Source organism: Pristis pectinata, chromosome 15 (genome assembly GCF_009764475.1).
Source record: "Pristis pectinata isolate sPriPec2 chromosome 15, sPriPec2.1.pri, whole genome shotgun sequence".
Lineage (NCBI taxonomy): Eukaryota > Metazoa > Chordata > Chondrichthyes > Rhinopristiformes > Pristidae > Pristis > Pristis pectinata.
This window is the reverse complement of record NC_067419.1, coordinates 36,496,175-36,517,657: the sequence shown is the minus strand read 5'-3', so window position 1 is coordinate 36,517,657 and position 21,483 is coordinate 36,496,175. Positions and strand designations below refer to the sequence as shown.

Here is a 21,483-nt window from a genome sequence, read left to right as displayed (position 1 = left end):
GGGAAGCCCACAAGTTCTGAAGATGTAGGCCTGTACTATGTAATGAGAAGGACAGCTTCTACCCCACTGTGATAAGACTATTGAACAGTTCCCTTATGTGATGAGATAGACTGTGAGGTCAGAGACTACCTTATGGCCTTGCACCTTATTGCACCGCACTTTATATGTAGCTGTGACACTACTCTGTACTGTTACTGTTTTTATCTGTACTACATCAATGCACTCTGTACTAACTCAATGTAACTGCACTGTGTAATGAATTAATCAGTATGCAGGACAAGTTGTTCACTGTACCTCCGTACAAGTGACAATGATAAACCAAAACCAAAACTAATACCAATGTACATGGACAGCACGTACACAGCCCTCATCCTTCTCTAGGTCTGGGGATCAGCTCTGAGTGGCGCGCATGCGTGCTTTTAGGGCTGAGCTCCCTCCGGATGCGTGACGCAGCTTCCGTCTGTTCGGCAGAAGCGGAGGGACAGTGGTGTTCGTGCTCTCATCATGGTGGGTAACCGGAGTCAGACCGGGGGTTTGTTTAAAACAAAAACCTTTCGGCTGCGTCGTGTTATCGCCGTGTTGATGAGAGGCCGGGGGCGAGGGGGCACCTGGAGGAAGGTGGCGCCGAGCGGCCGAACACGTGGTGCGGGGTTAACGGTCGGGCGGCGGCCGTGCGGTGGGTCGCTCGGGGCGGGGAGACTGGCTGGGGGCTGGCTTGTGTTGGCGAGCCGGCGGGTGGGAGAGGGGATGCCGGAGATTCTTTCACGGCGGTTGAGGGGGGGGGAGCGGGCCCGACTCTCGGACAAAGCCGGTCCCACCGAAAGTTCTAGTGCCTTGGCGGGGCGGAGTCTTGCTGCGAGACCCAGTGCGCAGGCGCCGGCCTGGCTGCCGGAGGCAGATACCAGGTTTTTGGATGGAGGCGGAAATCTCTGCTGTGTGGCACCGTCTGAGGTCTCCCCGCAGCAACTCCGGGGAGGGTAATCAGAAAAATAATAATTTGGCGGGGGTATCTGGCTCATTCAGCTGGTAGAACGATCTAAAAAGTACCTGGATGGACATTTGAAGCTACAGGGCAGTAGACCAAGAGCCGGGAGAAGTAACCTCGAGTCCATTTTTGGCCATCTTGGTCAGGATAAGCCAAATGAGTCTCTGATATAAATTTCTATGATTATAATAAAAATGATAAAGTACAAAATAAGGCATCAGGACCATTGACCAGAGTGAGATTTTAATGTAAAGAAGGGAAGGAACTTCAGAATTTTTTTGGGGGGGGTCATTGAACAGGCAGCTGAAGCAAAGTGAAGAATGAGAATGATAACATGAAGAATTTGAAGAGAGCAAGTTCTTGGAAGAGATTATGGGCTGGGGAAGGATGAGTCTGTGCAGAAACATTGAAGCATAGCAACACTTGTGGGCTGCCCCCAGAACATTCTCAGTAATGCAAAAATGCATTTCACTGTACATGTGACTAATAAATAAATATCTTAAATTGGATGTACAAATAGACTGAGAGTCAGCTAGGAAAGGGGTGTTAAGTGGACGGGGGCTTGTCATGTAAGGATATGGATGGCAGGTTTAGAAGAGCTCAAGTTAATACAGGATGAACAGTCTTGACCCAAAACATCGACTGTCCATTTCACTCTGCAGGTGCTGCCTAACCCACTGAGTTCCTCCAGTAATTTTTTTAATAGAGCATGAAACTTGGCTTGGTGAACATTGGTGTTGTTCAGAATGAAAGTAACATCAACGTGCTTGAGGGTGATACAGAGGCAAATTTGAGTAATTTGCAATGTAACTCAGCTTGCTTCTTAGACCTGATTGCTGCCAAATGCATTGTAGAAAGATGAATTGGATTATTTTGAGCTTCACCAGAAGAGTGAGGATGCCATGAGCCAAGAGATTATAATTGGGAAAAGATACATAGGCAAACAGAAAAAGATAGGAACTTGCTTACTGGCCATGGGATGCTCAACGATGTATAGACAAGAATTTGGAGATTTCAGCATAAGTCTTCATGTTGCTGTCTGTAACTGTCCTTCTCAGCATCTGCTTCTGTGATCAAGGAAAATAACTGAAATTTTAATCAATTAATTTACTATCTGATTAGTGTAAGAGATTCTGCAAATATTTGTCGAACTAGGTAAGGGTGTTTTAAATGGTATACTTGACCATTAATGCTGCTTAATAAACTCTTTGTAATATAATAGGTTAAATTTTATATTAATGATTTGGATGAGAACATAGGTGGCATGATTAGTAAGTTTGCAGATGACACCAAAATTGGCATGGTGGACAGTGAAGGAAGGTTGTCTAATGTTAAAACAGGATCTAGATCAACTGGGCCAAGTGTGAAGTTTTAACTTGGACAAGTGCAAAGTGATGCATTTTGGGAAGTTAAACCAGGCCAGGAAATGCCCTAGAAAATGTCATAGAACAGACCGAGGTATACAAGTACGTAGTTCCCTTAAAGTGGTAACACAGGTAGACAAGATGGTGAGAAGGGGATATAGCACATGTCTTCATTGGATGGGCCATTGAGTACAAGAGTTGCGTCGTCATGGCTGTACAAGGCATTGGTGAGGCCACACTTAGAATACTGTCTGCAGTTCTGGTCACCTGGGTATAACAAGGATGTGATTAAGCTAGAGAGGGTGAAGAAATGATTTACCAGGATGTTGCTGCGACTGGAGAGCTTGAATTATAAGGAGAGACTGGAGCAAAGGAGGCTGAGGGGTGAGCATGTAGAGACATATAGAATCATGAGAAGCATAAGTAAGTTAGATTGTCCATCCTTTTCCCCAGGTAGGGGAGTCTGAAACTAGAGGGCATATGTATAAAGAGAGAGGGGAAGGATTTAAAGGAGATCTAAGAGGCAAGTTTTTCCATATAGAGGATGGTGGGTATATGGATATGGAACAAGTTGCCAGAGAAAGGGGTAGAGGTGAGTACAGTTACAAAGCTTAAAAGATATTTGGACAGATACATAGATAGGAAATGCTTGGAGGGATATGGGCCAAATGTAGACATATGGGACTAGCTCAGGAAGATGCCTTGATTGGCATGGACAGATTGGGCCGAAGGGCCTGTTTCCATTCTGTATGACTCCGGCTCTGAACTTATCGCCTAGGTTCCACTCATCTAGGCTAATTGAGCTGACCTTCAATATCCGGTAAGGCATAGCAAGACCTTAGTGGGGACTAGGCCTGAAGCAGCGATCTACTACTCACCGGTGTCCTCAGAGGAGCAACAGTGGGGTGGAGCTTGGCCTTGGGTTGAAATTTGAAGCATTTTTAAGGTTTTAATTGTGTATGATTTTGCTGAAAATTATTCATTTGTAAACGTCTTAAACTTAAGTAAGATAACAAAAGAAAACTTCCTTTTCCCATTCTCCAGGCCAAGAATCCCCATTGAAATGATTGGGGATTGGGCTGGCATGGAAATACAGGCAAATTTTCCAGTTTATTACAATGAAACATCAATAATAATGTCCTCAGGGCTTTGGTTGTGCTGGACTAGCACACTGTTGGGTTATTATTAAAACCCTAAGCCATGTCAATTTCATTTTTTTTAAGTGTTTCATAGAATAATGTTTGTAAACCCATGTATCTGACATAGGCTGCAGAATGACATTCATTATTCGTGAGGGATAGGAGCATGGACATCTTGTGGATACCACTAAGGTGGTTGGAAATGATCACTCTGGTTATAATAATTTCTATGTATATTAGTTTCAGCTTGTGTGTTTGTTTGCCAAAACAAGGTGAAACATGCAAGCACTCTGGCAGCACACTTGGCCCACGCTCTGGACCCTTGGTATTTCTGACACCAACCCTGGTTCTGGCCGCACACCTAACCAACAGTCTGGATTGATCTTGCGAGTACAGATACACTTTCCCACTCTTTAGGACTGGACTGCTATAGACCTGTTTGGTTACAGAGACTAATGAGAGAGCCAGATGCCAAACGATTGGGATTTCAGAACAGTTGGATCCAGGATTATCAGATTTTTACTGTACTGGGAACAGGCCAGTTCCAGAACAGAGCAGAGTTACGCCAATCATTAGCCAAGAAATTCCACCAACTCTGTTCAATTCCTACATTTACTTAAATGGGCAGAGCTGAATGTAAGCAAATTACCAGCCATTGCCAGCAGGATTTGGCATTATGTAGTTATTCCCTCCATAGTAATTTTAATTTACATTGGTTTTAAAGTAATTTGTTTTGATACTTTGGCTTCATCCCTCAGCTTATAATGCTACTTCAGTGCTTTGGTGTTCTAGAAATATTCATTTAAAAGAGAACAGTTGAACAAGATTGGCTGTTCAACTGGCTTGATGACACCATGGCTTCCATGGACCAGGGATTTCCTTGTTCTGACGTTTGATGGCAACCACAGCGACCACGGATTTCACTGTGGAAAGCCCCCGTCAAAGCCAGTAGTGGCATTGCTTTGCATAAGTGCAAATTTAAGGCCATATATTTTCATTTTAATTTCTTTCAAGGCTACTTTTCCTCTGGGCTAAAGAGAAACTTGTTACAGTGACACTTCTAGGAACAGAAAATCCTGGCAAGGTTGTCCAGTCTGGCCAGCTGCACTGTCATCTTTTGCTGCTGCATAATGTTTTGTAAGACTTCAAATTCCAGCATGTAGATAGTCTTACAGCATGGAAGCAGGCCCTTTGGCCCAGCACATTCACGCCGACTGTGTTGCCCATCTGCCCACGTTTGGACCATAGCCTTCTAAACCCCTCCTATCGAAGTACTTATCCAGATAGCTTTTAAGTGTCGCCAATACGCCTGTCTCAACCACTATTTCTGGCAACTGGGGTAGGACTTATACAGTGAATGGTAGGGCCCTGGGGAGTGTTATGGAACAGAGGGACCTAGAAGTGCAAGTGCATAGTTCACCGAAAGCAGCATCACAGATGGTGGTGAAGGTGTTTGGTATGCTGGCCTTCATCAATCAGGGTATAGGAGTTGGGAAGCTATGTTACAGTTATATAAGACGTTGATGAGGTGGCCCTTGGAGTATTGTGTACAATTTTGGTCACCCTGTTAGAGGAAAGATGTTATTAAACTAGAAAGAGTGCAGAAAAGATTTACCAAGATCTTGCCTGGACTTGGGGGTCTGAGTTACAAGGAGAGGTTGTGTAGACTGGGACTTTAATCCCTGGAATGTAGGAGATTGAGGGGTGACTTGATAGGGGTATACAAGGTTATGAGGGGCATAGACAGGATGAAAGCACATCATCTTTTTGTCAGGGAGGGGGTGCTAAAAACAAGAGAATGTAGGTTTAAGATCAGAGGTGAGATATTTTAAAAGGGACATCAGGGGCAGCTTCTTCACGCAAAGGGATCTGAAGTGTGTACATTTGTTGGCATCATTCAAACAAATATTGGTGATTTGACTTCTTATACTCAGAACTTGGAAGGACATATTAATTTTTGCCTCTTTTGCCAGGCTTCCCTTTCGCTTGCTCCTGTAAACATCTTCAAAGCAGGTGCTGATGAAGAAAAGGCTGAAACAGCCCGTCTGGTAAGTATTCAAAGTAATACTTTTAATTCCCCATTCTTTGAATGATCTATATTTATTATTTAAGTGTGAATATTAACATATCTACAAAAGCATATTGTTTGGAAATAATATTTTAAGGATTAATGAAGAAACAGTCTGCTGAAAAATTACTAGTGGACTGAACAGACTTTTTCAGTAAGTAATCTTACCAGTAGTTTATGTCTAACTGAGAGTTTGGATTGATGTTGAATGATTTGTAGACAATTGATCTTTATTCAGAAAATCATAAAAATTGGCTTAATTCCCCAAAATGTCGTTAGTTAAATAATAAGACATATGGTCTAGTAAGATTTTTGATTCAGAATATGCATTGGAAAAGACTTAGAATGTGGGCTACTTAAATAATAATGTTTTGTTATTTCAATTTAATGGCTAAGTAATCTTTCCTACCTTCCTGTATTGCTAGAATATTACACCACAAACTGAGTCAACAAAATGCTTTCATTTACAAGTAGTTTGAAAGCAGTAGTTTTGGGAACTTGGGGTTGAGGTAGAGTTGCTCAAGCACGAAGTTAAACCATTAGCTATCTCTGGTTGCAAAGTATAATTAAGCATTATAAGTAAGCACCATCCTTTCAACATAATGTCCATGATTTGTTTCAGTCTTCCTTTGTTGGTGCCATTGCAGTTGGAGACTTAGTTAAAAGTACTTTGGGACCAAAAGGCATGGTAAGTAGCAAACTTTGGCTTTCTACAAAATTTGGGGAGTTTAATGTAGATTAATGTACTTAATTTATAAACAACTCTGGATTATGTACTTTTTAAAAATCATTATTACCAGACTTTGTAACATAAACTTTGGAGATTATTGGAGGTATTAGTATGTATTAATTGTTCTATAACAAGCTTTTGTATCAAAAGAAAAATATTTGTTCTAGGATAAGATACTGTTGAGTGGGGGAAGAGACAGTTCTGTGACAGTGACCAACGATGGAGCAACAATTCTTAAATCCATTGGTGTTGATAACCCAGCTGCTAGAATTTTGGTTGGTGAGTTGGGCCTTTTTTACCTAAAATTCCAACAATCCTTGATAGATATTCATAGAGGTGATTTTCATGGATCTTTTAAATCTGTTCTGCTAGTCCTACATTTTTTTCCTTGGATAAAAATGAGAATTAACCTGGTTTTAAGGTTTCCTCAGCCTAGCTCTACGATATACCTTTCTGATATATGCAAAAATGAGTTGAGAGGTTCTTCAAAATTTTGCCCGGTTCTACTTTAAAGTAGTGACATAATCAAGAACACTCTGAGGTAATTAGCCCCACAGTGGTGAATATACACTTATGGGGTAGCATATGGCATTTCAGGGATTCAGTGTCATTCAAAACCTTGTGTGAAATAAATGAAAATTGATTCTGTCAAACTTGTAACTTTTTTTGTGTAGTTGCTTGATTGAGTAATATCTGCTGGTGGAGAAAAAGTAGTTACTGTAATTAATATTGCTAACTGATTTTTTTAGAATAACTTTCCCCTTGATATATTCTCACACCAATAGAGCTGTCGAAGGTACAGGATGAAGAAGTCGGGGATGGAACAACATCTGTGACAGTATTGGCAGCTGAGCTATTGAGAGTAAGTGGCATACTTTCAGTTAGTGCAATTACAAATGTCACTCAAAAAAAGTGGGGAGAATTGTGGATTTTTCCCTACACAGTTTACAATTCCCCTCATAACTGTTTACATTTTTGGGTTTCTATGTGAACATGCAAATCCCAAACTTGCAATGAATTTTCAACTGAATTTCAAAGCTTCAGGGTCATCTTGGAATTCTGTGCAGGTTGCAAAGTACCAAGGTAAGTATTAGTTAATTTAGATTTAAACCTATTTAATTTTTTTAGGTGTTTTTAAATTTAATTGATCTAAATAGTTCATGAATGTTATGGATGGCTTCAACAGTTCCAGGACACTGGTTTAGCCAGCTGCCAATTTTCTTAGCTGTTTTGTGCGCAAGGTGTGTTCTGCTCCCATACCCCCAGTTGAGCCATTATATTGCAGAAGAACCTGTAGTTGTGCAGGCTTCTCCCTGCAAGTTCCATGGGCTCCTTTGGTGGGCTTAATTGCCAGCGATTCCATGTGATTTTGCCTAGTAATTCATTCCAGATTAGGTGGGAGGGGTGGTGAAAGTCCTATTCTTGGTATTATGTGCATGATAAATTCTTTTTGTGCCAAATGCCAGAATATGTGGAAAGATTGCATAAACAACAATGCAACATTTTACACAAAACGTCCCACAGATGCTGCTTGAGCTGCTGAGTTCTTCCAGCAGATTGTTTGTTGCTTCAGTGTACTTTCTCTTTCCCTGCCCCTCTCTCTTCCATGTTTTCCTGTGGTAATTTGCAGCCTGTATTTTGTGTCTTGTTATGGGATTTATTAACTTCACAAAAGGAATCTCTGTTGTTACATTGTTCTAACAGTAGTTTATTGTATTAGTGCAATGATATGCTTTTGGCTACTGCAGATATGTTCATAAACTTCCTCCATTACATTACCTTATCAGAAAAAATATATCAACCAACATTCTTACTGCAAAGATCATTTCTGAAGGTTGCTTTAGGGAATAATGATTTTGTATTGTCTTTTAAACCTTAAAATTTTTTGTTTTCCAGGTAATCAGCTAAAATATTGTAGTAAAATATGGTGTGAAAAATTTTTGAGTGACTTCTGTTGATTTATATAGATTATTTTGATTTTCAGGAAGCAGAATTGCTTATTGCAAGAAAACTTCATCCTCAGACAATTATTGCAGGCTGGAGGAAAGCAACCCAAGCGGCAAGAGATGCTTTGAAAAAAGCAGCAGTAGATCATGGGTGAGGTTATTTTCTACTTCTGTTCTTTTGATGAAAGACTACTAAAATTATCCTGTTTCATATTCCAAGTGGTACATGATATAGATTAAAACAGTTTTGAGATTTTGGAATCCATTGAAGAATATCTGCTCCAAAAATTATGTCTAGGTCGCTAAGTTGTAAAATAATATCAGGCCAACTTTTGACTTTTCAGACTGTGCTGGGAGAATTCTCAGGTAGTTCTGATTTTAGTCAAACCAAACAGCCCATAATTAGCATAAATTCTTAATCTATGGTGCTATTTTACAAAAAGGGGATTGATTTATTATTGACTGCATTGTAATGAACTATTTTGGCTCCACTATCTCAAGTACAAAATACTGTTGACCTCGGGTAAGTTAAACTGCAGTTTTTTTTCTGCTTTCAACTGGTTCCCTCGATCCCATACTCCGTATAGATTGGTAGCATGGTATAGTTAATTACACTACATCTCCAAATCCTGTAATTGTGTATGACAAATGTCAGAGCAGTACTTTTTCAACCATCTAGGTTGCTTTAGCGGTTAATTCAGAAATGGAATTGCACTTCTGCAGTGATGAAACTCTCTGGAATTATGTCTTCGGCATGAAGAGGAATGATTTGAGCCCTTGCATTGTTGTAACACGTTGATATTAATTAACTTCCAGTCTTGTGTATTGGGAGAATTTGTTAGTAAAGGAGGCTTAACTATGAAGAAAGAGGAAAATAACTATTTGCTTAAAAAGAAAAAAAAATGTACAGTTATAATACATACAGATTCCAATGAAGCCTGAACTTGAGTATTTCGATACTTAGGAAACATGACCTAGTTTAGATCACAAAAGACCATTAAATGTAGTAATAATAATGGAATTAAGTTCAAACCACAAGAATAAGTGTGGAAAAACTAAAATGGGACGCAAATTGAGTATCTCCAAATGGTGGCAGGAAGGGATTGAAGCATGTTTCCCTTTTGACAGGATAAGGTTCCCTATGAACTAATCTAAAAGGAAATATATTGTGCAAAAGGAGCAACTCCAAATCGGATCTTGTTGTAGGCCATGAGTTGATACAAAAAGTAGTTACACAATAAAGAAATAAGAAAGATTGATGTAAATAGAAAATCATATTAATGGGTTTGATTCCAACAAACCTATTTGGGATGACCCAAATACTGTAAACATATCACAAGACATTTTGATATATTACGTTAGAAGTTACAAATCTCAGCGGTATTTAAAAGTGACTCTTGTACAAGTTTTAGAGTACAGAATTAGATCATTCATCCTCTTCTGCCTGTGGTAGCTATTTACCACAGCAAGGATGAAGCATTTTCAACCATGTTCAGCCAAAAATACCTAGAAGATGATCTAGCATGGGTTCCTCCTGATGTTTCCACCACTGCAGAAGCCAGTCTTCAGCCAGTTTGCTTTGTGCCACGTGATAACAAGAAAATGGCTAAGAACGTTGGATCCAGGAAAGACTCAGTCCAGACAGCATCCTGACTCTAGTCCAAATCTAGCCGCACCTGTAGTCAAGCTATTTCGGTACAATTACAGCATCAACACCTGTCTGACAATTTGGTAAGTTCTCTGGACGTGTCCTGTTCACAGAACAGGCCAAATCCAATCCAGGGAAGTACTGTCTATTCAGTCTATTCTCAATCTCCAGTAAAGTGCTGGAAGGTGCCAGCAACAGTACTGACAAGTGGAACTCTTCCAGTAACCTGTACGCCATTGTTTACTGATCAGAAACATTGTTTAAAGGGCTGATGTGAGACCGACTGTTCTTGGCATCAAGGCAGATTTGACTGAGGATGGTCTCAGGGAACTCTGGTAAATAGGTGGCAAGTAATTTTTGAGCCCAAAAACGTATGTTGACCACCTACCCATGGTATTACTATTTTCAAATATTCTACCCTCAACATCCTGTGGGAGAAAAGCTTAACTGGACCAATCACATAAATAGTGTGGCTGTAAGAACAGGTCAAAATTTGAATATTCTGCAGCAGGTGATTCACAAAACATCCCAAAATCTTTCCTCCTTTAAATTGTAAGTCTGATTGCCTGAATGAATGTAGCTCTAGCAACATCAAAGAAACTCGACGCTATCCAGAACAAAGCAGCTCACCAGATTGGTGCACTGTCCACCAATGTAAAGATTCATTTCTTGCATCTTTGTAAAAAGTAGTGCAGAAAATATTTAGTGCATTCATCTAATCCTCCACAATCAGGCTCCCTCTATTATTATAGTCTTTAGTCCTTAAATAGTCTTGTCCTTTACCTCTTGTTTGTTTACATATCCCTTCTGGAATTGCTGACTTAGTCCTAGTCCTCTATTCCAGTGTTGGCCTCCAGTGGATCGAATCCCTAATATCAATTCTGGAGTGTGCAAATGGCTGCCAAGGCCTCAAATTCACGTATTCCCTCCCTAAACCTGCACTTTATTACTTAAAACTTGACTTTTTGACTAGGCTTTAGTTATGATATCTCTTTGCGGTTTAATATTAAATGCCCTTGCAATATAATTTGATAAATGTTTGGGAGTTTTGCTTCTTTAAAGACACTATATGAATGCAACTTGTTTTGCAGAAAAAGTCCTTACTAGTTCCTTAATTTGGTGTTCCCAATATATTAACTGGAGCTATTGACGTGAACAATGACAACATAACAATGATGAAATTTGACCTTCTCCAGGTCTAAGTGTTGGTGATTTTAAAAAGTTAATGTGAAATGAATAAAAATTAATTTGAATGGTAAACATAATAGTGGCAATGGAAACATTAAATAACTTACTAAATTTTATTCACTACACTAAATTGTTCATTGTCATCATAAGAGACTTGTAAGGCTCATTGGAAAAATGTTATCATGGATGAGCATCTGTAATCTATTTTCAAAAACTAGCTAAAAACTTAAACCATAAGCACATTTATCTTGTATTAACTGAGAAATAGCAAGACCAATCATTGGGTACGAATTTAGGGATTCTGGTATTTGTTTATTTATTTATAGCTGATGGGGATTCTGTAAATAGGACTAAACTTGACTTCGAGATAGTGTTATTTAAAGCAGATTTTGTGAAGTCTTGTATAGTTTATCCAGACCTCAGAAGGTCCTTTGTCATCCTTAATCGTATATGTACAGCTCATACAAAATCATGAAATAGTGGGTATTGTTGATAAAGTTTGGTGATATTAGCTGAAGAGTTAATTGTAATAGAATGCTTGGAATCCTTCAGCATTGCATGCTAGAGTCTCAGTTGCTTTTGTTGCACACATTTGCAAAGAAACAATGGGTTAATAAATTAGCCACAGTATTCTTGATCTAGACAATATTTGCATGTGGATATATGCTGTTGAAAATTAAAGTAGATCAAAAACAATGCTGGTGAAAGTGATCACTTACATGGCTATGGCTTAGAGTAAAAATAAAGCATATTGAATCTTATTTTTTTGATTGAGGTGCTGTGGTGCAATTATGTTTATTCATTCTACATGAAAAGGCATAAGATTTTGACTTACAATTAGATAAATTTTTTTAAGACAAAATCAGTAATGTTTTTTTTGGATTTGTGGATTATCGACTATAACAGCTGCCAGTAAATAAAAGTTTACAGTAGATCCATTGGATCGCCTGTCCTTAATCAGTGGAGCCTTTTACAGTATAAGACAGATAATTTGGCACGCTTGTGGCTATGGTGCTGAGCCTGCAGATTTTTATGACAATTGGATTACCTCAATGCATTTTTGAATTCATTTTCTTAGATGTTACACAATATTATAAATTTCCCAGTGAACCTGGTAAGTTCGAAGGGAGAGTGGGAAACAGGCCTCTAGTCAGTTTAAAGATGGCATGTGAACCAAGCCCCATGTGAATTGAAAGAAAATATGGTGAACATTACCCAGTGAGCCAGATGCTGAGCCATTGGGATTTCTGGATAATCAAATAGCAGATTATTGGAATTTTAGTGTACATGTATAGTTATATAGTTACAAGAATTAAAAATTTTATATACCTACTGTAAATTATTTATAAACTAGTGTAAATTATGTATTTATATCATTGTTAATTTATAATTATAAAAGTTTATAATAACTGCTTTGCTCCCTCTATTATCAGGGATGATGATGCAAAGTTTTATCAGGACCTAATGAATATTGCCAGAACTACACTGTCATCCAAACTGCTGACGCATCATAAAAATCACTTTGCTCGTTTGGCAGTAGAAGCTGTGGTCAGACTGAAAGGTTCTGGTAACCTTGAAGCAATTCATGTAATCAAGAAACTTGGAGGGAGCTTAATTGATTCCTATTTGGATGAAGGTAAAATAACAAAAGAATGCTACAAACTTGGATTCAGATTTTTGAGCTCTCCAAATCCAGATTGAATAGTTGTGCATGAAACTGTGATAACATTAAACCACTTAAATAGCTTTCACTGTGAAAGTCTGGTTGCAGTTCACTTTGAAATTTCAGTTATAGAATATATGATATTTAACCCATCTTACTAGTTTCCAGAAGTAATCCTAACTTTATTTCCTCCCAATATAAACATAAGAAATAGGAGCAAGAGAAGACTACATGATTCTTGGAATTTGAATCTGCTCTGCCATTTGGCCAGATCATGACTGATCCTTCTGGAGCCCACTTTTTTTTCCACTGACAGTTCCACTATTTATTGTGAATCTTTGCTACCACATTCTCCCCTCTTTTCCTTCCCACCCACCACCACCACAAGGTTCTGGGCTCTCCTGCCAAGAAACTCCTCAACATCCTAATTGACTGTGTCCTTCAGAATCATATTATGTTTCATTGAGATCAGCTTTCATTTTTCTGCACTTCAGAAAATATCTGCTCAATCTTTTATCGTAGGATAACCCTCTCAAATCTTATATTAATGTAGCAAACCTTTTATTGCACTCCCTCCAAAGTCAATATATTCTCTCATCATCCCTTTCAGACTACGTAATATTAGCTCTCACCAAGCCATTTAGCTTACTGGTTGGAATTCATATGCATTATGATACAAAACCAAAGCTTTGTTTTAAGTTTCAATTGTGCATCATATTCAGAGTTTGGTTTTGTGATGGAATATTTATTCCTATTTTCACAAATGAGGGGAATGATCATTCTTGCCATATTAAAAGTATATAAAGGTAAAGTTTATATTTAAGTCTGTTCAAAATTTTGACAGTGTTTTCAGTTTGCTGACTAAATTAGATTTCTGCTCTTTTTGCTGTCTATGTTGCATTGTTAGAATGTGAATGTAAAAATTTTGTTTTTGTTTTAGAAAATTATAGTGATATTCAGAAGAATATAAATAAATCATTCTGAAAAATTAGTATTTGACTTAAAAACTATTTGAACCTTTAAATGTATGAATGCCTGCTTGCAGGTTTTCTTTTGGATAAGAAAATTGGTGTTAACCAACCGAAGAGAATTGAAAATGCGAAAATTTTGATTGCAAACACAAGTATGGATACAGATAAAATTAAGGTGCGTTAAAACTGAGATTTTTCTATGGCCTTATGAAATTGTGTTTCTGGCAGGCACCACTAGTATCTAGATTTCTAAAGTTACCTCTTCCTCTATCATGTTGCCTCTTTTAACAGATATTTGGTTCTCGTGTGAGAGTAGATTCTACAGCAAAAGTTGCAGAGGTTGAACTGGCTGAAAAGGAAAAAATGAAAGAAAAAGTGGATCAAATCCTGAAGCATGGAATTAATTGTTTTATCAACAGGTAGTTTTACTTTGGAGCAAAACTCGTTTTATAAATCTGTCTGGAGTTTTTTTCCAGGAGCTGCAATGGAAACATCTGTATATGAACATACTAAATATTTATGTTTCAGGCAGCTCATTTATAACTACCCTGAGCAGTTATTTGGTGCTGCAGGTGTTATGGCTATTGAGCATGCTGACTTTTCTGGAATTGAACGACTTGCACTTGTAACTGGTAAGTCAAAAGTAATTTGTCAGATAAACTTGCTGTGGGTTGGGATGGAGGAAGCATATGAACTGTTTGTTGCAAAAGATTAGTGCCTGAGTAATATGATGAACCTGTCAGAGCTCACCATCATTCCTGTGTAAAATTAACAGCAACTCCTGGTTTCTGAACATGTAAAGTTAGGCACAAAAATCCAGAAGTTACTGTCAGTGGTCCTCTGTTCCACTAGGTATATGTTGTAGTCTTCACTGGTGACCAATCAACAGGCAATGTTTTGATTGACGTGAATTTCGACTTTTTATCAATGATAAAAGAGACAACGAGTATGTTACAGTGTGTGCTTTATTTGAGCATAAGCACAGGATTCTTTCTTTTTTGTCACAATCTTTATTTTCTTTACTATAGTTGGAAGTGCGATTTCTGACCTCTTATCTAAGGTTGATCAGCCCACCTCTTAGGGTAGAGAAATTCAGACCTTTTAGGGCACTTGGGAGCCCATTAAATATTTTCAAGTACTTTGCTGAGTGCCATCTCTTCACCACTGCAAAATTGCAGCCATTTGATATTACTTAAAGTTAACAGTTCTAGAAAACAAAAGTCAATTTTTAAGACATGAAAATATGTTTTAGCATTTGATGTATTTCAATCAAATACAGTTTAATGATCTTGCTGTTTAATTTCAGGTGGTGAAATTGCTTCCACCTTTGACCATCCTGAATTAGTTAAGCTGGGCCACTGTAAAGTTATTGAAGAGGTCATGATTGGTGAGGACAAGCTGCTTCATTTTTCCGGAGTGGAACTAGGTAAGCAATTTTGTTTGTTCTAATTCAGTCCTTTTTGCTTGTGCTAATTCAATCCTTCTGATAGCTCAAGAAAAAAGTAGTGCTTTGTTTCTTGCAAAATTCTTGATACATTTAACAGAATAGAAACTTCAGTTGCATAGAAGCTCAAACTTGGATGACTTTCTGTAATTCTACACATCCTGTAGGTGAGGCATGTACTATTGTTCTTCGAGGAGCAACTCAACAGATTCTTGACGAGGCTGAACGATCTTTACATGATGCCCTCTGTGTCCTTGCACAGACAGTAAAAGAGACTAGAACTGTTTATGGTGGAGGTAAGTGTTTTCCTTGTTTTGACAGCCTTTAAATTCCTTGTTTTAAGTTTGGATAAACTGCAGTGGAGATTGTGATCTTACCTGCAATGTACATTGCTATATCGGACAGTTTTTATGAATATAACTGGAATCCTTTAAATTTGTACTTTATAGAAGTGGATTACAGCGATCTTTTATTATGTTGAAATGTTGCTTTCAGTTTAAGATTCCCATCATTGTTTTTATTTGTATTTTGAGAGCTGGAAGTGTGTGCTTAAGACCTGCACTTTAATCTCTTTGATTATATTGTGGAAGTTTTGACATCTTAGTTGTTCAGTTGTCCACTTTACAGATTGTGTCTGTGGAGAATACATTACTAAAACTTTAGCTAGTTTCACTTAGGGAGAAATTACCCATTATACATAATTCTAACAAAATGAATGAGTTACTGAAACAAATGTTTGTCTGAATTAGTGCATGTTGTTACAATGGACAATAATAATATCACTGTATGTTTTGTGCTTTTTGTTGTTTAATGTGTTTTTTTTAAATGTTGAGTGTTGTAGATTGTATGCTGCTTGAGCTGGTATCTTTTTCCAGTAATTGCTGTTATTTCGGGAGTCCTCAAAGGATTCTTCTTTGGCATCCCTATCTATGTGCTGCTCTTAGGATTAACACCCACAGACATGAGTATCAGCTTGTAACTCTTAGAATGAAGCAGTTGAGAAGTCAAACTGCTAGAATGCTTTTTCGTCATCCAGGCTAGATAAAGTTAAACAAAACTTTGTTCCTGACCACCTGTCCTTAGACACAATCTCAAACTGAATCAGATAATTCAGACAAGCATCTTATTTATCATGAGCTGAGCCTCTGAACCCTTATCCATTCCTCAGAGAAACCACCAGGTTTGATTTCTGTAACATAATCTGCCGTTGACCTTAACTGTAGCTAATCTTTAGTCCGTTATCACTTCAAACCTTTGGTATTGCTTTGTTGTTGTATTCAATATGATTGTGGCTGATCTGCTCCAGACCCTATCTCCTTCCTCTTCTGTGGCAGTTCCCCACAGCCCTTAATTCCATGAGCTTTCAGAAATTTATCTACTTACTCTTTAAATGCTCCCAGTGATCAAACCTTCACAAACCTCTGGGTAGAATGCCACAGGTTGACCACTGTCTGCCAGAAGTTCTACGCACATCAATTTTAAATGACCAGCACCTAATCCTGTAACTGTGTCCCCTTCATATGAGGTTCTCCCACTAATGGAAGACTGTCATGGTGCCTAAGGATCTTTTGTATTTCAATAAGATCACCGCTCATTCTTATTAACTCCTCAGCTTGTGATAGGACAATCCTTCATTGCAGGAATTAGCCGAGTGAATCTCTTGGGACTGCCTCCAATGCTAATTATCCTTTCTTAAATAATTGGACCAAAACTGTGCACAGTATAGTTCCTCCCCAGGTTGTGACAGGGTTCTTTTCCTGAGAACTGTTCATAATCCAAACAGTTCACAAGTTGAAACTGCAGCTACAGACGGAGTTCCCACATGGCAGAAGGTGCCTACAGCAGCCAGCAAATCCATCCTGCTGGTCTCCCATATGCTGGTTCCTATGTAGGGCTGTACATAAGTTAGGTGTTCATAAGCGATGGAGGACATGTATTCCATGTGTGGTCTCACTGGTATCTATACCAATTATAACTATACTTCCTTACTTATAAACTCCAGTCAACTTACAATTAAAAACCAATATGCCATTTGCCTTCCTAACCACTTGTTGCATCTGTCTGCTAACTTTTTGCAATTTTAATTCACAAAAACACCTAGATCCCTGTGTACTTCATTCATACATTATTTAAAATCGATTTTATATCTGTTCTCCTTCCTATCCCTGTAACCTCCTGACGAAGGTACTGTAATTTCAGATTGTTCTGCTCAACATTTTATCCTTCAACTTTGTGTGCAAAGTATTTACTGTAAAATGTTGGAGATTTTCTGTCTTAAATTACAAATAAAATCATTTGAAATTACACTTTTCTTCAGGCTGCTCTGAAATGTTAATGGCACAAGCTGTTTCTCAACATGCTGTTAGGACACCAGGTAAAGAAGCTCTTGCAATGGAGTCATTTGCTAAAGCGTTAGCAATGGTAAGTTTCAAAACAGTATTGTATTATCTTTTCATCTTGTGACTGCCCTACTTTTCTGTTTTTCCCCTGCCACCCTCTGGAAATAACTTTTAGTGCTTTGATTACCAGAGCACTTCCACGTATTTAACTGTATAATTAAAGCAGGCAGCTAATTTTGTATTCAACATTTGTGTAATTATGACTGTCATGTACTGTTTGATTTTTTTAAGCTGTTATAATTAATGTTCAGTCATTAGGACATTCAAATTTAATTGTAGCATACATGAATTACAGTTTTCATGGGGATTGCTCTTTACTGGAACCATTAATGCAGAATCTTAGTTGCAGTCATCCAGTTAGAAATAATTGCAGCTTTATGCAACTAACATGCTAACAATTGATTCCAGTATAGATAGTATTAGACATGGCCAGTAATATGTTTTATTTATGGTAGAAATGAAGTTGGTACCACATATACATCCCTTTATATTCTCACCTATTTAATAATCCCCTTATCCTTCTGAATTTGCTACTATAAAACACAAGCAAAGTCTTCTTAATAGGTAAACCGATTCTACACTATTATACAGGTCCTTCCCAGTTTACGAACGCTTGACTTGTATACAGCCTGTACATAAAAACAAGCGTTTGGGAGACTGGTGGGATGGATTTGCCGGCTGTTGCAGGCACCTTCTGCCATGTGGGAACTCATTTTGCGGCCACACTTCCAACTTGCAAACTGTCTGGGTTACAAACAGTTCACAGGAAATGAACCCTGCTGTAACATGGGACAATCTGTACATGCAAATCTGAAACATAAACTTGGTTGAAACTCAGTATTAGGGCATTCACATTTAAACACATAAAAGGGCAAAAATGTTTAACTTCCATCCATAAATGCAAATTCAAAAAAAATGGTCAACTCTGCATTACATATTCGGCAATAACCAAACCAATTTTAGCACCATTTTCAATTTTGTTATTTCCACCATCTGTTGCTCTGTTGTGCATAAAAAAGACACTATCACCTATTCCATGACACAAGAGCTTCTGCAGCAGCTGGAATCTGGAGCACCACACGCTAAATGCTGGAGGAACTCAGCAGGTCAGGCAGCATATATGGAGGGAAATAAACAGTTGACGTTTCAGGTCAAGACCCTTCATGTCTTGACCCAAAACATTGATTGTTTATAAATGCTGCCTGACCTGCTGAGTTCCAGCATTTTGTGTGTGCTGATCACCCATTCCATGAATTGTACCTCTTGCTTTCTTTTCATTTGTCAGTCCTGAGTTCAGTTTACTCTTTTGTTGTTCAGCTGACTACAATAAAACTGTAATGATTCCAGCACCCTTGGACTTTTTGATAGTACTGGACTACTGGATGTTACTCTTGGTGATATCCAAATACATTTTTATTTCACTTTTTTTACATGTTACAATTTTTCAGTGAGCCAGGTAAGTTTAAAGGGAACAGAAAATGTACAAGTAGTCCATACCCCAGCTCTGGCTTCAAATCTACCCACGTTCCTGACCCCTGGTGTTCCAGACCCTAAACCTGCTCCAGCCGCATGCTCGGCTTGTATTCTGAACTAGTGAGAGAGCCAGATGTTGGACCATCAGATTCCTGAACAATAGGATGCCAGATTATCTGAGTTTTACTGTATGCAAGTTGTTGAATGTGGAGTCTGACCATGCTTGAGAAACTACATAAGTCTATAATACTCGTTGATTATCATTGTGTTTCTCCCATGCACCAAAATGTTGTTAAATTATGTGGAAAATTGTCCTTTTCGGTGTTTATACTTGCACCTGTTATTTTTTTTTAAAGTACAGCTAAATTAATCTTACCTGCTTCATTTATGGGGTTCTTGTGTTTTTTTTTTCACACCAGTTACCTACTATCATAGCTGATAATGCTGGGTATGATAGTGCAGATTTAGTGGCTCAGTTACGAGCTGCTCATGCAGAAGGAAAAACAACATATGGATTAGGTACGTAATCCAACAGTGAAATTTGAATTTGGTTGTAATGCAATAATGTTCTCAAATTGATGAAGCATTATTTAAAGTGATTATGTAAAATCTGCAATTTTGATTATTAGATATGACCAACAACACCATTGGAGACATGGCAGCACTGGGTATTACAGAGAGCTTCCAGGTGAAGAGACAAGTCCTACTGAGTGCATCAGAAGCAGCTGAAATGATCCTTCGAGTAGATAACATTATTAAGGCAGCACCAAGGTAAAGCTTTGTATCTACTAATATTGACCAATGATTATTAAATATATAAAAGCTTTGTTTTCCTATGCTGTCACTCAAATACCAATGTGCACTAATTTACTAAAATGTGTAATCATGAAAAGCATTAATAATAGGAAAATATTTATGTTGGTTTTATTTTCATTAGTTTTCTTTTATCTTGTTTCCAGCTTTTTGTATTTTGTATGGAAATTCCACATAGTGAAATTGCATTTGTGCTATTGCTGATAATTTTTAGAAGTAATGTTGGTTTTCTTTATTTCAGGAAACGTGTACCTGATCATCATCCTTGCTAAATCATGAACATCAGCAACAAGAACATTTGGAGTTTTTGCCAAGAGTGAACTTGAGGCATGACCTATTAGACTAAAGCAGAAGTTCTGTATTTATGAAATTGTAGTTCACCGAAGTGTCTGGACCTCAGTTTGATTTTTCCCTTACTGTGGAATGTTTGTAGCTGAGGCTTCAGATATGGTCAGAGGCTGTATTCATGGCATGTTGTATTAAAATTTTGTCATCACAAATTCTTAATTTTTTTTGTTTCTATTTATTTTCTCAATGAATGAAATACAGAATCTTCAGAAAAGGAAATCTTAAGATTTACGTAGATACTTAAAGCCAAGATTCAAATAGGAAACATAAATACTAAAAGGTCATTAAAAGTAAAGGAATTTTTGTAAGATTTGTATGGTCTTTATGTGTAGTCCTGGACATCATCTTGGATAATGGCTACTAGAACAATGAAAATGTTTGCTAAAATGATACAACAAATGAGGGGTCACAGCAATGATCAGTTTAAAAAAAATTCAGTTTTCCTCAAAATAAAATTCAGTAGTGAATTTTGTGAAACTAAGTATTAATCAGCTCTGTAACTAGAAAACAAATTTGGTGTCATCGCAGAGTGAATAATATAACCTTTTGTTACTAAAAATGGTTAGAATATTAAATATATTACCATAGACATCTTCAGGCAAAAGCAACAAGTTAATTTGAAATAATCGGGCCAATATTTTAAAAGGATTTTGAGAAAGAGATCAGTACAGTTTAGTTGCCAGTTGCAAATTGACAATAGTGTCAATTGCAAATTCCTTAATATTTAAATTTCATTAAACTTATTGGCTAAATATTTTTGGGTAGACTAGGGCTTTTGCCTCTGAGTGCATGGTAAGATGGTATGATCATGGAAAGCTATGCTTGAAAGTTAAAGCAAGGCAACAGTAATAAATATTGGTATGTGGTAAAGGCTGTGGATTTAGAGATGGATTTACATTTGAATGAGACTACCAGCTGTTTCAAAAACTCGGGTGGATCCCTAGAGAAACTCACTATCAAAGCTCTCTGATACTGTGAGTAACATTTTCAAAAAAGGATGAGAGAAAAGGATGAGAACTGTTCCAATGTTTGGGTACTGTGGAAATTCTATTAGACTGACGTTCTTCACAAACCAGATTGAAATTTTGCATAAGTTTTAAAAGGTACACCTTGATGGTTAGAATAGTTTAACTTAATTCATCTTGAGTGGATTTTCTGGGAAGTGAGGTGCTTGACATTCGGTGTACATCTTGCTGTGATGTGAAACTTGTACCTCTTATCAAAAAGCAGTGATCTCTCAGGTCTGAGCACTTGATTTGTCAGCTTCATGGGCGTTAAAAACTTGTGCTGTTTTGTGATTGCAT

General features: G+C 37.8%; 1 protein-coding gene across 1 annotated transcript; it reads left to right on the top strand.

Annotated features, from left to right (window-relative positions):
• The first annotated feature begins 402 nt into the window (after nt 1-402).
• On the top strand, nt 403-20,331 carry cct2 (chaperonin containing TCP1, subunit 2 (beta)). The gene is made up of 16 exons (XM_052030105.1): nt 403-507; nt 5,462-5,536; nt 6,179-6,244; nt 6,454-6,565; nt 7,072-7,148; nt 8,271-8,383; nt 12,502-12,704; nt 13,777-13,877; nt 13,994-14,121; nt 14,231-14,334; nt 15,009-15,128; nt 15,314-15,442; nt 17,464-17,567; nt 19,438-19,537; nt 19,648-19,789; nt 20,073-20,331. The coding sequence occupies exons 1-16, from the start codon at nt 505-507 to the stop codon at nt 20,101-20,103; spliced, it is 1,608 nt and encodes a 535-aa protein (XP_051886065.1). The 5' UTR covers nt 403-504; the 3' UTR covers nt 20,104-20,331.
• The last annotated feature ends 1,152 nt before the right edge of the window (nt 20,332-21,483 follow it).